Genomic DNA, 17,289 nt, shown 5'->3' on the forward strand with positions numbered 1-17,289 from the left:
CTAAGATTCCTACCTAGGTCTGTTGACTTGCTTGTTAGTATGCATTTCTGCAGCGAGTGAAATAGTATGTGTGAATAAACTGGTCCCCAAGGGGAGAATTTCATGCTGTTTATTATGTAATGAGATGGTAATGTGTGGAGTAGGAAGGGTTGTAAATAATTCACCCAGATGGGTCATTATGCACCTGCTATTTATTTGTTGCCCACTGGGTGTTCTCTTCCAGAGGAAAGGGAATTTGGAATTGCAGCTCATGTCTTGTAAGTTTGATGTACTAAGGCTGGGGAGACTGGCATGTTTAGCCTACTCAAGCGCATTTCCCTATGCTTATTGCTGGCAGGGGGCGGGGATTGTGTGGGAAAAGGTGGAGAATGTGATATTTTTTGGTAATCAATTCATTTAAATAAGCTGTCATATGTCTGTTGCTTATTAAGCACCTGCTGATAATTGCCAATGGATGTGGCTTCCAAAAAAAAGAATCCAGTTTATTTGCAGCAGAGTGTTGAGCTCCAGCAGAAAGAAGGCTCCAGTCTGGAGAAGGATTCAGACTACAGCAACTAACCAGATTTTTCAGTCTTATTCGATAAAGCAATATTCATAAGTGTTTAATAATGAACAAAATAAAAACATCAGACCCTGAACTCATATTATATTGGGATTAAATGATTAAATTAAAGTCTATTTTCTGAAACTGGTGGTATTATTATTAGTAGTATTATTATTAAAAAATTGCATTCTTCCAAAGATCTCAAGGCAGTTCACAACATAAAAATACAAAATGAGAACATAATAAAACAAAAATGAACAAATAACTCCCCTCCCACAAACACATTTAAAAGGCCACAGAATGTTAATCAGCCGGAGGTCTGGTTATAGAAAAGCATTTTCTCTTGGGGCATAAAGATATATAATGAGTCACCAGGTGAGTCTCCCTGGGGAGAGCATTCCACAAACAATCACCACAGAAAAGGCCCGTTCTCCTGTTGTCATCCTCTCATGGAGGAGGAACACAAAGAAGAGCCTCAGATGCTGATTGCAGGGTCCAGATCAGTTCATCCATGATAATAGGATAAATACTACTTAATTAGCATTTTTCTTTAACGATGGTAGCATAGAGGAAATGTCTATTGTGGCTTCCAGTACATCCGCTGCATAAAAGGAAACAATATATATATTTCATAATATATTGTGTGGGTGTTCTATGTGGGAGCATTTTTGTTACACAAACAGAAAATCTTTTCTGGCACTCTGAACCTAGTTAGCTGTGCATTTGTACTTTGTAAACATCGAAACAGAAGAAAATATCCGGATCCTCAAAGAGCAAAGTCTAGCCAGTGTTATTACCCTGAAGCATTGGTTCAACTTAAGTGCACATTATACACCAACAATACCCCAACACAGTACTGTGGAAAATTACTAAAATCTGCAATAAACTTAATTATAAACCATTCCAACTGTACAAGCCAATTGCCAGTTATCACTTAAACACCTGAGATACTTATCTCTTTAGTTTGTCAAGAGTTTTTCCCATGATTCAAAGATGAAATGAACAAGATCGGCCCATGGAAGCTTTCGCAGAGGACTTTCATTGATTGCTGAGAGTGTTAACTTTTATATATTGTATAAATAATGTTCGGGAACATTTTGATAATAGTCCACTACAATCCAAATTATTTGTTTTGGAGAAACGTATAACCCATGTAATAATAATAATCTAGCATGGAGAGTGTCAGTCACAGTACAAAAATCTCTCGTAAATATTCCCATTCTCTTTTAACTGCCAGCACTTCTAAGTTGTTGCTATTATGGATTGATTCAACTGCATACCAGCAAATTCAGGTTACACAATTAAAGCTGATTTGGTGTTATTGATTGGGGGGGTAATCCCTGTTGTCCATCAATGTGTGACATTTGGAAAGTTACAGATAGGTAGCCGTGTTGGTCTGCCATAGTCAAAACAAAAAAAATTCCTTCCAGTAGCACCTTAAAGACCAACTAAGTCAGTTCTTGGTATGAGCTTTCGTGTGCATGCACACTTCTTCAGATACACTGAAACAGAAGTTTCCAGACCCTTCTATATAGTGAGAAGGTGGGGAGGGGTATTACTCAGAAGGGTGGTGGGAATGGGTGATTGGCAGATAGCTGTGATGAGCCTGTTGACGACTCTTAACGACTGCAATAGGTCTTACAGGAAAAAGCAAGGGGTGAAAAGGTGAAAAATGGCTTTGTCATGTATAATGAGATAAGAATTCAAGGTCTTTGTTCAGACCAGGTTTCTCCATGGTTTTAAGTTTGGTGATAAGTTGTAATTCAGCAGCTTCTCTTTCCAGTCTATTTCTGAAATTCCTTTGTAGTAACGAAGGAGTGGAGACCAGAGGTCCACTTTGGAGAGCCAGGCTGGAGCCATTTTATAAGCTGAAAGCCATCTTAGAGAGCAAACTAAAAGCCAAAAGACATTTCTCTCTCCCCTGCTTGCCCCTGCTTGCAAAGACAATATTTTTGCAACACAGCGAGTTTGCAAGAGGATGCGGTCAGGGGATTTTGCTGGTAGTGGAGCTGTTTCTGAGAAACTGTCTGCTTGCCCAGGATGTCTAGCCCACCACAAAGTTCTAAAAGCAGACTTAAGCCTAGAAACTGTTAAAACCACAAGACCCCTTTCCTGAGAAATAGGGGGCCGGAGCATTTACTGGAAACAGCAATTAGATCAAATAGTTTATAAGCTCACAGCGCCACCTAGTGGATAATGCAGCTTGGAACCGAAAGGCCAACATCAATTCTTTCATTGGTTGAGCTTCAATGAATATGCATAAAGGGGGATGTCTGGGAGGTGGAAAGGGGGGCTGAACTGTTGCTTTGCCTTAGAGCATAAAAGTTGTCTGCATCTGACTGACGGTGGGCATTCTCTCATTTTTTCCTGAATGCACCCCTTTTTGCTTTTGTCTGACAAAATCAAACTGAATAAAAATCAGTAAAACAGCTACTTTGAGATCTTGTATAGAATGTCCTGGGAGATTGAAGTGTTCTCCTACTGGTTTCTCTGTCTTGTGATTCCTGATGTCCGATTTATGTCCGTTTATTCTTTGGCGTAAGGTCTGGCCTGTTTGTCCAATATAGAGAGCTGAAGGACACTGTTGGCATTTGATGGCATACACAATGTTAGACGATGAGCAATTAAATAGTCCCGAGATGGTATGTGTGATGTTGTTGGGGCCAGTAATGGTGTTGTCCGGGTGTATGTGGCAGCAAAGTTGGCATCTGGGTTTATTGCAGGCTCTGGTGCCAGTGTCCGTGTTAGGTCTGGTTGTAGTTTGGAAAGCATACTTAGGATTTCATCAGTTAAAATTCAAGTAGTTTGCATTAAGTGGTTCCTAGTATTTCCTCTTTCTTAAGCACATATGAAATGCCTTGCTGGATCAAACCAAGATCCAGCATTCTTTAGAACAATCCCAACAACTAGTGAGGAACTAGGTAGCCAACTATGATTGACTAATAACCCACCAATGTACTACAATTTACTTTCTGCCTATCCCTGGCATAATACCACCCAATCAATGTGATGAGCTGTACCAAACCAACAGTTTACCAAACAGCAGTACCCACCACACTGAGTAATTTAAGGTGGCTTAAACATAGTGGTAAGAGCATATGAAACCTATATTCGTATTTTACCAGTTTTACTGTTATTAGTTTTCCAACCATGGTGCAGGGAATGTTCTTTGAGAGATTCCTAGGCCTTCACAAAGAGCTACAGCTTCCCTGGGAAGAGGGGATTATTAAGCTAGTTTTAAAGCCTGTGTTGTACACACACCCTTCAATTAACCTGATATGCATAATGAACACACAAATACTACCCTCATAAGAGAAGTACTGTAGAATGACGAGGGAGATGATAATGATCAGTCCAAGCTGCAGTATAAATCGTATTTTAAAATAGCACCATTGCTAAATCTGTCTGTGACTGCTAAAAGGACATAACACATAGCTTTAAAATAAATCAGTCATCAAAGCACACATTTAAACCTCCCTCAAAAGCAAACAGGAGTGAGTGAGTGTTAAAAGCACACTAAAACGACTGAACACCAGTAACTACCAAGAAATAGATGTTCCACTGGGATTTATTTATTTTTAATCTCCGTAGAGTCAAAGGCCAACTGCACATACTCAAAGATAAATATTGTTTCAACTAATACTTTGCAACATTTTTAATTCTTTTTCGCATGAGTAACTACAAACATTGTCTAATACACATCTATATCTATTTAACAACTATTTCAGCTCACAGCATTCTTGTCTAGCAGAACCATCTTATCCCTCTTGTGACAGAGTGGTTGTGAAATCTTCCTTGGGCTGGCAGAATACAAACTTATGTCAAAGTTATGATACAGCTGCACAGGGGGAAGGCTGCACCAGTGGAACTCCCATGCCTGTGGGGTATCACCGGCTTAAGGAAGGAAATGGGGAGTGATAGAGTGTTGCAGGGTAGATTGAAATCAGAATGCAATGCTTGTTCCAGGAATGGGGGAGAAATTTAATCTTGTTTTCATTTTCTTGAACAGAAGCAGAGCCTGCTGGAGCAAGCCACTGGTCCATCTACTCCACCATCCTGTTCTCACAGTGGTCAACCAGATGCCTATGGGAAATCTGCAAGTCGGATCGGAGCACAAGAGCACTCTTCCCTCCTGCAGTATCCAAAAACTGGTATTCAGAAGCCTTATTGCCTCCAACAGTGGAGGCAGAGCATAGCCATCATGGCTAGTGGCTCTTGAGAAACCACCTAATTCACACTTCTCAAACTAATACACGAGCCAAAGCACAGCTATCCTTCAAAATTTGCACACCTCTGAATTTAGCAATGCAGTTTGCCAACTAAAGAATTATTTCATTATTATTACATTTACATCCCACTTTTTATCCAAAGAGCTCAAGGTGACACCTGAAGCAATGTTTCAAAAATGTATATGTTGGGGGAAGTGTGCATAAAATGAAAATATAGGATAAATTGCTTTCAGAAACGTGTACATTAGTCAAAAGCTGCGTAAAAATATGTTTGTTGGGAGAAATTTCCACTAAAACGCTTATGAACATTCATGAGGACTTGCTGCAATTCAGCTTGCTCAGTTCACTCCCAGTTGTACCCATGATTCCAGGAAAACTTTACACCAAAAAAATTAAGAAAAAGAGCCAGTGGAGAGCCTCAAGCAACTGCCTCCCTCTATCTTCTACAGATGATAAGCCAGACCAGAAGAGAATATTCTGGCACTGACACCATAGCCAATCGCAGCAAAACACCAGGTGTCTATAAGCCCCAACTAAGGAACACAGATCACATAACAACAAGAAGACATTGACTTGTTGTGTCACATGTGTCATAGCGCCAAATCATTTTGCTCCCATTATTCTACAACTGTGAGTTTAAAAGTGTGAACTTGGTGATGGGCAACTTTGATGTAAGAGCACTTTGTTGTTTGTGCAAGCAGTCAAGGCTAACTGAAGTGTGACAGACAGACTGATAGTTTTCACACACACTGCTTAGAGGTATCGTGCTGCTGATCTCCAGGCATCAGCATCTACTCTCCTGGGAGTCTATAACCAGGAATTGAAGCAGTAAACTTTTGCATATGAAGTCCACAGAGCTAGATCTCCACACAGAGCAATACCTAATCATAGGAAATGCTTTTGACTCTCAAGGCTGTTACACAGCTGAAACTATAACCTCACCATCGATAGGAAATTGGTGATCTTAGGGTATAATAATAATAATAATAATAATAATAATAATAATAATAATAATAATTTTTATTTATATCCCGCCCTCCCCAGCCGAAGCCGGGCTCAGGGCGGCTAACAACAATAAAACAGTACAAAAGTACAGCACAAACAACACTCTAAAATCACTCATTATAAAATTAATTTTATGTAATATGTAATAGTTAATTACAAGAGAGTCAGCAATAAAAGGAATGTAACTTTAGTGTCTATAGTGATAGAGAAGAATAGATTTGCAAACACGTAATGAAGAACTATCAGGCTGACAAAATTCCATGTGTGACTTCTCTGATACAGCTTTAAAAGACTACTCACATTCTTGCAGATTTGTCTGGATTTAAAGAGAATTAAAGGATTTTATATGTGTTTTGGGGCTTTGTTCTGCTGGGCAGTTAAAATAGCACTATAAAACTGCCAACATACATTACTATAGTATGTATAGTACTTCAGGTTTACAGTTTTAAGGTAGCATTTCAACTACCAACCAATGACAAATATGCCCTTCTTTGTGTGCCTCCTCCTAGAGAGGTCCAGATGGGGGCAACACGAGAACAGGCCTTATCTGCAGAGGCTCCCTGTCTGTGAAATGCTCTCCCCAGGGAAGTTCGCCTGGCACCTTCATTATACAGTGGTACCTCAGGTTACAGACACTTCAGGTTGCAGATGCTTCAGGTTACAGACTCTGCTAACCCAGAAATAGTACCTCGGGTTAAGAACTTTGCTTCAAGATGAGAACAGAAATTGCACGGCGGCAGCGGGAGGCCCCATTAGCTAAAGTGGTACCTCAGGTTAAGAACAGTTTCAGGTTAAGAACGGAACTCCAGAACGAATTAAGTTCTTAACCTGAGGTACCACTGTATACCTTTAGGCACCAAGCAAAAGCATTTCTTTTTAACCAGGCCTTTGGTGGATTTGATTGACATCCTATGCCCTTTTAAAATGTGGGGGGTTTGGGGGGGAGGGGGTTATTGGGTTGTTGTTGTTTTTATTTTGATTATGTATTTTGCTGTTTTATATTTTGAGTTTATTCTGTGAACCGCTCTGGGAACTCTGAGTATAGGGTATATTAATATTAATATTAATAATGTTATAAACATTATTCTAAAAGAATTTTTACATCATTCAGAAACTGTACAGGCAATTAACATTTAGACTGCATCACAGTTTGGAAGCATAGGAAAGCCCAAGCCAGCTGTCAAAGCAATTATGGATATACCACTAATGTGCATAAGCTAGCATTTATAGTTACAGACTTGAGGCTTAAAATTCACTGCTGTGCTCTACAGGTGCTTCCAGACTGTCACTATTTGGGGGCTGGGATTCAATCACATTGGCAAATTCAGGTTGTGTAATTAAAGTTGTTTGGGAGCTCTTGTACAACAAATCCACTTTACCCCAAATCTGACTTACTGCAATAAGGAAAAAAAATGCAGAAATGCACTGCAGGATAACACTTGAAGTAATGTCACATAACTTCACCATAAACAAATCAGGATTTTTGTTCAACAGACAAGCCATCTGGAAGTGGTCAAATAAATCACATGGTCAGAACTGTATACCTGAAGGAGCGTCTCCACCCCCATCGTTCTGCCCAGACACTGAGGTCCAGCTCTGGCAGTTCCCTCACTGCAAGAAGTGAGTTACAGGGAACCAGGCAGAAGGCCTTCTTGGTAGTGGCGCCTGCCCTGTGGAACACCCTCCCATCAGATGTCAAAGAAATTAACAACTATCCAACTTTTAGAAGACATCTGAAGGCAGCCCTGTTTAGGGAAGCTTTTAATGTCTGATGAATTGTTGTATTTTAATGTTTTGTTGGAAGTTACCCAGAGTGGCTGGGGGAACCTAGCTAGAAGGGCAGGGTATTAATAATTATTATTATTATTATTATTATTATTATTATTATTATTATTATTATTATTATTATTAACCATGGATGGTATAAGCAGAGTTGAACCTCTGAGGACCAAAATACCAATGATCTTCGGTGGCTGGTGTCTTCTTGCCTATGCCACAGTGGTTTTCAGAGTGGAATGGAAGGTGCTGTGTCATTTTATAATTTGCTGCCTCTCCATTTTATTGTTATGTATTGTATTGTAGTGTTTTTTATTGTATAGCAAATACATTCTTGTGTTTATTATATTATACTATCAGCAGGACACAGGAGGCTATCTCCCATTACATCTTCCCACCCCAGCACTAAGGGTAGCTTACATGGTCCCCTCCAGATGTTATTGGATTCCCAACTCCCATCAGCCTCAGCAGTCCTGCTGATGATCAGAGATGATGGGAGTTGTAGTCCAACAACAACTGTCCTTTGTCCCAATGGATTTCAGAATATTGTACAATGATACATGAAAATACCTCAAGGGTGGTATGTGCTTGATGGGGCAAGAGGGAAATAGGGGAAATAACTGGGGAGACTTCCTCTAAATTTCAACCACATTATCTCCACAACTTGGACTCATCTCCTCTACGACACTGTCATGCTGGCCTTTACTGGTACAGACACTGCCATGGTATGGCTGCTATTGCTCCATTTGGTGCTATGCAGAGTAGCATATTTCCCAATTCTGTTCTGGGCTTGGTGATTGTAGCATATGGCAGGCAATCGTGCTGGTGTACTGGTGTACCTCTTTCCCCGGCTTACTGGGATATAGGGTTGTTATTTTGTTAGATTGCATGAAAGGACAAATGTGCTCCCATACAATGGAAAAATATTAAGTCATGAGAAAAGAAGTGATACTGATGGGAGATCATTCTGAATGCCAAGACAAAATGCACTGGAATGCCATAATAACAAAAATTGGCTACATCTCCTTTAAAAAGTAAGTCAGGGGAAAATAAGTACAGGTGCAATTTATTTTTCTCTTAGGAGAATGAAACAAATGCTAGAGAAGTGCTATGCTGATGAACTAACATTGTAACTTTAGAACAAAGTTAGTAATATTATATTATCTAACGGGAAATATGAGTAATAGGGATCCAACCTGAGGGATGGGAGAACATTAGCATTTTTTGCTGCTGCATCACACTGTTGACTCGTGTTAAGCTTGTGGTCCACCAAGACCCCTAGATCCTTTTCTCATGTATTGCTAGTAAGCCAGATGTCCCCCATCCTATATTTGCACATCTGATTCTTCCTGCCTAAGTGCAGAACCTTACATTTGTCCCTATTGAAATTCATTTTGTTAGCCTGTGCCCAGTTCTCCATTCTGTTAAGGTAATTTTGAATTCTGATTCTGTCTTCTGCGGCATTAGCTATCCCTCCCAGTTTGGCGTCATCTGCAAATTCAATTAGCATCCCCTCAATATCTTCATCCACGTCATTTATAAAGATGTTGAATAACAACAGGCCCAGGACAGAATCTTATGGCACCCCACTTGTCATTTTTTACAGGATGATTAGGAAACATTGGTGAGCACTCTTGGGGTTTAGTCAGTCAACCAGCTACTAATCCACCTAGCTGTTATCCCTTCCGGTCCATATTTTACCTGCATCTCTGCAATAATATCATGGGGAGACTTTGTCAAAAGCCTTTCAGAAATCAAGATACACTACATCCACAGCAACCCCCTGATCATCTAAGCTCGTAACTCTATTAAAATAAGAAATGAGATTTGTCTGGCATGACCTGTTTTTGAGAAACCCATGCTGGGTCTTTGTAACCACAGTATCCTTTTCTAAGTGCTTACAGACCAACCATTTTATTATCTCTTCTAGGACCTTTCCTGGTATCGATGTCAGGCTCAGCAGTCAATACAGTGGTACCTCAGGTTAAGAACATAATTCGTTCTGGAGGTCTGTTCTTAACCTGAAACTGTTCTTAACCTGAAGCACCACTTTAGCTAATGGGGTCTCCCTCTGCCGCCACGCTGCCGGAGCATGATTTCTGTTCTCATCCTGAAGCATAGTTCTTAACCCGAGGTAATATTTCTGGGTTAGCGGAGTGTGTAACCTGAAGCGTCTGTAACCTGAAGCGTCCATAACCCGAGGTACCACTGTAGTTACTTGGGTCTTCTTCTCCCCCCCCCCCCCCGTTTTTGAAGATGAGAACAACATTTGCCTGCCTCCAGTCTGTAGGGACCTCGCCTGTTCTCCAAGAATTCTCAAAGATCATAGACAAAGCCTCTGAGATTACATCGACAAGCTCCTTTAGTACCCTTGGGTGCAGCTCATCAGGCCCTGGAGGTTTGAATTCACTTCCAAATGCTTCCTACTACCTCTTTTTTATCTTGGGCTGCAGCTCGCCCCTTACATTGTTTATTCTGTTATCACCAAATTAGGCACTCTTTTCCTTTTGGGCAAAGTAAGTGTTGAACAGTTCCATTTTCTTTCTGTCATCCAGCAGCATTTCTCCATCTTCTCCACACAGAGGACCTACTACTTGCTACCAGGCATATTTTTTTGGAAATCCCTCATAACACCAGTAGGTTTGACTAAGAGGGAAAATACTTCTCACTCAGTGACAGATGACAGCGTTGAATAGACAAATAGAAGGTCTAAGCTTTCTAAAGAAAGGCATTCAAAAACGGATGCACCAAAATGAGTAACAATTCTGAAGAGACATTTTGTATTTCAGTTCTCTATAGCTCTCGTGGGCTGGTATCTGTAAAAGGTTTCAGAGATGAATCCAGCTACTGAAATTGCTTACTTTTATCGTTTTCTTTTCAGACCAACATCTTTAAATAAAATGAGGACAGAAATGTAGTACCTATCTTCACGTAGGCAGCAATTCCCTATTGATCTAATACATTATATGTCTGAGGCATTTTCCCAACAGGATGGCAGCAGCAGCTGCACAGGAGAGTTAGCTTAAAGTTCTAGCTTTCAGGCTCAGAATAACCAAAATGCCTGCTTAGGGTTCATCCACACTTCCCTTTGTCCTGCAATTTCTTCTGTTTCGTCCATGACTTCTAGGCACAGATCTGGGAGGTTTCTCTTTTGTCCCACTGACATTTGTTCCAATTCAGTGGTAAACAGCAGGTTTTCCCAGAGAAAGTGGACCAAACCAAAGTGTGGATTCGCCCTTAGTGTAAATTATCCATAAAATGCAGTGAAAGGAAGCTGGATAAAATTCAGATGATGCAACAGAGTTCATGGGTTCCTGCTAAAAGCTTTTTCCTAATGAAATCTGTCCAGGCACACATACACATCTATGTGGACCATTAAAACCTAACAGGCTACTCACAAAATGAGATGGGTTGGAAATTACCAAAACAAATTATTACTAATAGCTTAGGAACAAAATGGTGACATTAGATGAACTGAGAGAAAAAAGAAAACATGAAACCCCCAAAATAATATATATTACTATTTCTCACACCAAATATCCTCCTTTGAAAATGTCTTATAGCAACGCATATCTGTTCAGAAGTCCCAATGCATTCAACTGGGCTTATTGCTAGATCCCTGACAGTTAGTAGGGATAGGACTGCAACCTCAGTAACTTTCTTGCATATACACTTTGATCCTTCTAGAGCAGAGATAGCTAATCTGTGCCCCATATGGATATTATGGGTGTTGTTGAACTACAGCTCCCATCAGCCATGCTGGCTGGGTTGATGGGAGTTTTGAGTCTGGCAACATGCAAAGGACAGCATCTTAGCCACCCCTACTATATATAATGTGGCAACTACTAAAAAATGGACACAATCATCTTCATTCAGGGATATGTAATGTACCCTTGAGTAGAAACATGTGACTGTACTTTAAATATGATGTGTGCATATTCACATAAGTATCAGCCATTTGTTAGGTGCAGGCAGATAGTAATGCAAATACTGAATTACTATGAACATGTACCCTAAGAATCCAGGAGAATATGAGCTGCCATTTTATGGTGAGAATGGCTGGATTCAAATAGAATAAATAATATATATATAAGGACTAATTTCACCCTGAAATCCTCTCTTTCTCTCTCTCCACACACAAAGCTACTCAAGGCAAGCAGGCATATTGAAATCCTAAATCCCAACAGAATGAATTGTAAACAAACAAGAATAATCCTGTTTATATCATAAAGAAGCTAGACATAATAACAATTTCAAAATATTGTCCTTGATCCTATCAGAGATAGCCATGCATTCAAAAATTCATTTTAGGACAGTAAATAAGACTGATGTTTGGAAGTGAATACTGTTTGTTGCTAGGCAGCTATAGTCCCTATGTTCATATAAGGTGCAGAAATAACAAATTAGCAATGATAGTGGGATTTTAAATAAGAGCCAAGACAGGAAGAAAGGCAGACAGGACATTAAACTGGTTCACAGAACCCTAAAATCCAGACTCTGAGACCATGGTTTGTGGTGAAGCTGAAAAGAGGCTTGTGGTTAAGTTCTTTCTGATCTGCAGCCAAGGCTAGCTACAGCTTGTGGTTAGTAAGGGCAGAACTTAACTCCAGGTCCTAGTTTGGAAGACACACAAAACAAACCTTGGCTTAGTTGGGCAGGGCACAGTTGTAAAAAGGATTGGGGAGGAGCAAGGCAGCTGTGAGTTCCTCTCAGGGAGTCCACATGTTTGCAGTCTCGGTAAGCCATAGTTTGTCTTACAATGTTGTGGGAACCAGCCCTAAATAAAAGTTATGCGGCTGCGTTCTTCCATGAATGTAGTATTTTCATTTTCACTTTTAAATCTCTGTTACAGTATTACATCCTCCTTTTTTTCATCTGTGATCAGATAGCTCTCAGTGTCTTTGGCTGTAATATGGGGCATATCACCCAGCCCACCAGCTGTTAGGCTGTTTTATTGCCACCTCTAGAAGTACAGGCAGTGGCTATTTCTCTCTCTCCAAAATTCCTATGCAGGTGAAGCAGAAAGCCTTGGAATTTTGGCACCACAGGCAGGTGGCTCACCTGCCTAGATGGTTGGGCTAGCCTGGCTTAGGGAGACAATTAACGAATCTGCAGTTTTGGGGACTTTTGCTGTTTAAATACTGACGCTAATCATAGATCATATATAATTCTTCATGAATGAAGCACATTTCCCTTTTGCATAGTTGAGAGCTGAATCATATTAACTCGAGTTAAATCTTAAAACCAACATTTCCTACAACCCTCACTTTAAATTCGGGGTACCAGGAAAAGAGAGTTAACTGCACTCATGTTCAAAACTTGGATCAGAATTGCATAGGAATCCAGCTATGTCTTTTCTCCTCTTTCAGATTTTCTTCCTCTCTCACACATAAACAATTACCTCACAAATAGCTATAAGAAGCAGCAGGCACTGACAAACAGCAAAAGTAAGTGCAAAAGGAAGCATATGAGCAGTTTTAAGTACAAATTAGTAGAAACGTTTTTCATTCTACCACATTCATGCAAATGTGGAAAAACAAGAAAAGGGATCAATTTCAATAGAACAGAAATACCTTGCCCATGTATATGATTCTCATATGAAATGGGTGGATGCTCAGAGACGTCTAACAGATATATAAAGCTGAAAGCAATGGAAGGCTTATCTCTCTTTTTCTCTCTCTCTTCATTCCTCCTTCCCCTTGTATTGATGACTCAAGCATATGTTCTCTAAGGACAAAAACTTCCACTGGTGATAGTAGTCAGATCAAATGGAGATTATTTCTTACAAGCTATTACAAAGCAATAATCAGGCAACATAAAATCCTCCTATATTCTTGAGGAGGAATATATAAGGTTATTCCCCTCCCCTTTCTAACATTTCAGAGAAGACATTCAGATATGCATATTTATAAAGTGCTGGCTGAATATTAGCTGCACTACATAAATGCAGGGACGCAGGTGGCGCTGTGGGTTAAAGCCTCAGCGCCTAGGACTTGCCGATCGAAAGGTCGGCGGTTCGAATCCCTGCGGCGGGGTGCGCTCCTGCTGCTCGGTCCCAGCGCCTGCCAACCTAGCAGTTCGAAAGCACCTCCGGGTGCAAGTAGATAAATAGGGACCGCTTACCAGCGGGAAGGTAAACGGCGTTTCCGTGTGCAGCTCTGGCTCGCCAGAGCAGCGATGTCACGCTGGCCACGTGACCCGGAAGTGTCTCCGGACAGCGCTGGCCCTTGGCCTCTTAAGTGAGATGGGCGCACAACCCCAGAGTCTGTCAAGACTGGCCTGTACGGGCAGGGGTACCTTTACCTTTACCTTACATAAATGCAAATGAGAAACAGCCAACAACGTAGTTTACATTTTTCATAATTTTTCACCCTCCAATTTACAAAAATGAAAATATTCTTTCATCATTTTTCTATCCTTCCTTATAACACTTAAGTTCAAGTGTTTCTTGCCAGCTTTTAAAAATTTCCCTTAATACAGTTACTAAGTTACAATTTATAACACAAATGGCTTATTTATTTCATTAAATTTGTATAACACCTCTATTCTCTCATGGAACCCAAGACAGTCACCCACACAGCTGGGCACTGATCAGACTCAGACTTGCTTAGCTTTGGTAAGGTGGGCAGCATGATGGGGCGGCAGTCCTCATCTGAATGCCAGTCATTTGTGCTGCTACTTACTGGGAGATAAGCAGGAGAGGAGACAGGAGTGAGGTCAGAACGGTGCAGATGCAGCAACAGAACCAATCCTCTTCGCAAGCAGCAGTTGAGTAACCAACTGGAGGTCAGATGAGCCCCCAGCCCCAGTAGGCCATCTGCTATTAGGTGGCTTTGGGGTTGCCTTCAGACAATACCCTGGCATACCAGTGTGAAGATTCACGACAGTGCTGAGAGCACAAAACTACTCAGAGACTCCTGTCACTATTTTGAATCACGGAAAGGCAGATTGACATTACTTCTATGGATGGAGTGTGGCACTGGAAAGATCCCTATGGAAGATGAGTAGCCATGAGGATAACACCTTGGTACAAGAGCTAGGAGAGACATACATTTGCGGGTGGAAGCAGCTGAAGAAATGAGAAGTTCCTTCGTGGGATTTTAAGCCTACTTCAACTCTCAAACCAAAGTAGGTGCCTTGAGTGTCCCAGGCCTCAGATATTCTCACTTGTAGACTCACCCTTGGCTCCTTACATTAGTATGTTTATCCTGCTTCCAAAGCAAATTAGGATTACCAATGCTAGGATGGTGTAGAAGAAATGGCTTTGAAAATGTTATATTTCTACACAGACTCTGTGTATATGTCTGAATGTAAAGTGTGACTGTATGCACTGCTGTATGACACTGCTGCATATTTATGCTTTTTTCATGTTGGACTGGCATAAATAAGTCTTTTTTTTCCTGGGGGGGAAATTATTCCCTTCTAGCATGTCTGATAAAAACAAACAAACCATATGGTGTGAACAGGGCCCTGACGAATATCTATCCCAGTGTGTGATTATACAGTAGGCCATAGATACACCTTTTCACAAGAGAACAGGTTGCTATGGGACACCAAGCATCACCAATAATCTAGCTGCTTTTTCCACTCTGAATAATGCTGAGCGTTTTTCTGTTACACCCACATTCACTTTATCTGACCAAAACAGTAGCTCAGCAGTGAGCCACACTAACACAAACTACACATATCAGAGACTGCACAAAATTAAAATTTGAAGGGTGAAGAATTAAATATTCCCTTCTCATGCATACTATTTAAAAAGGTTATCTACGTGCTTTGAATGTTATAAATGCCAGCAATCAAAATGTGTGGGACTGTTTGATGAGATATCCATGATTATATATTATGGCCTTAATCCAATATAGTGCTTCTCTCCATCCCCCATCCCCCTGGTCTTCCTGTGTCCAGAAATTTCCTGTTTTCCTATCTAATTTCTGCCACCCGAAGTCAATCCCAGGACCACCAAATTCTGCATTTAAATTCACTAAAATTCAAACTTTAATGTGCAGATACAACAGCAGTCTAAGAGATGGGTAGTATTGATGGCGACTCTAATCAGGGGGATGAACCAGCTCCTTGGGAGAAAAAGGAGAGACTAAAGTCTCTTAAAATGCTAGTGGGGGGGGGGGAGAGAGAGAGAGATTCAACAGTACAACAGTCAATTTAAGTAATGAAAAGATTAAAGTATATGGTTAATGACGTCTTGTCCATGATGGAATGTGGGAGGGGTCAATGATTGATATCACTGGTGCAGTTTCATTGTTTCTAGTTACTCTGTGTATACAGGTTCCTCTGCTTTTTTATGGTTTGGATACATTGCACTCCATGTATACTGCTTCTACAAAAACAAACCGAATTCTGTCCTTGGAACAGAAACTTACACTCACTGAATTAACAGGAATGGATGTATGTGCCAAGAGGATGAAGAAATAATAGATTTCAGCAGGGGCATAAGCTGTCCTTTAAATGGATGCTGCAAAGGTTTCCTTGCTTACTCAGTGGCACTTGAAATTGCTCATAAAGGGCCCCAAACTTCAAAGTTTTTGCCAACTCTTCATACCTTGTCTTACCTGCCATGGTTATTACAATATTTTTAAAAATAACATGAAATCATCAAGTACAGGAAGATGAAGATAAAGGTGGAAATGTGAAGAATATATGCTTTAAAAAACTTTTTCCAATAATAGTGCACACGTCTCTGCATGAAATTAAGATATTTTAAAAGGGCAATTATAGGAGTAACAAAGTTCCAGTTATAGTAACTAATAAGGCACAATTTAATCCCCATGTTAAATCACCTGCAATTATCTATCAGAGATGAATATAATTACTGCACATTTTTTACTCTTGCTTACTTCCTGCACACCCACCAACATCGGAGGAACATGCCCCAATAAAACACTAAAATGAGTGTAATCTTCCTTTCTCTTCCCAGGGTTTCCCCTTACATTTCTTCTTCTATCATTATATATCACTTGGTGAAATGAATATTATGTACCATCTTTCTGATAAAGGCATTACAGTCAAAAGGAACAAAAATTACTTTTATTGGAATACATACTATTTCCCCAAACACCTTAGCCAGAATTGGGGGGGGGGGGTATGTTTGCAAGCAATAAACCAGTTTTGCACTATGTCACATGCTGCAGAACTTGAGTGAATGATGTTCTATGTCTCTGAGCCTTTGTATTTATTATCACATCAAACCAAAGCAATTGTCAAAACTTTTAGTGGATCAAGGCAACAAAAACATGCACAAAAAACCCCACTGAGAAACTTACCTTTTTAATGAACAATTTTTGAAATTTCTTGTGAGGCAGCTTTATCATTTTTATTCAGCATTTACAAAGGTGGCATCGGTTGGATTTTCAATCCATTTTGCCCAGAGAAACAGGCACATTTCATCTTCTCTGGTTATCTGCTTAACCCTGTACGTCACACCAGAAAACAGCACCCCTCCCAAACAGCTGGAGATTACAAGCAAAGGGCTAGGCTGGAAGTAATCTTTGATTCAGATAAAATACCGGGAGACATGTGGTAGCTCAGCTCTGGTTTTGGATGGTGCCAAGTAGTTCTATTTGTCAGCTAAAAAGAGAGAAGAAGGTAACGAAAAAGCCTCCTGGTTGTGTCTGCATCAAAATAAATTGAGAAGTTGTGAAAGGAAGCGCATTGTTTGTTAGAAAGGGGAGCGTAAGCAAGAAAAGGCAGGAGATGAGCCACCTCTCTCAACATCTG

General features: G+C 40.4%; 1 protein-coding gene across 4 annotated transcripts in view; it reads right to left on the reverse strand.

The window, feature by feature from the left end:
• Positions 1-17,289, reverse strand: part of RPS6KA2 (ribosomal protein S6 kinase A2) — a 188,590-nt gene that overhangs the window by 147,047 nt on the left and 24,254 nt on the right. The window contains exon 1 of one of the 4 annotated variants that reach the window (XM_083732338.1): positions 16,836-16,983. The exons of 2 other annotated variants lie outside the window; for them this stretch is intronic. In XM_083732338.1, the coding sequence (XP_083588464.1) occupies positions 16,836-16,883 (48 nt within the window). In that variant the 5' untranslated portion in view covers positions 16,884-16,983. Of the gene's footprint in view, positions 1-13,127; positions 13,336-16,835; positions 16,984-17,289 lie in introns of those variants that run through there. One more of the 4 variants, XM_083732339.1, reaches the window with a different exon arrangement.

This window comes from Podarcis gaigeae (assembly GCF_964106915.1).
Source record: "Podarcis gaigeae genome assembly, chromosome: 3".
NCBI lineage: Eukaryota > Metazoa > Chordata > Lepidosauria > Squamata > Lacertidae > Podarcis > Podarcis gaigeae.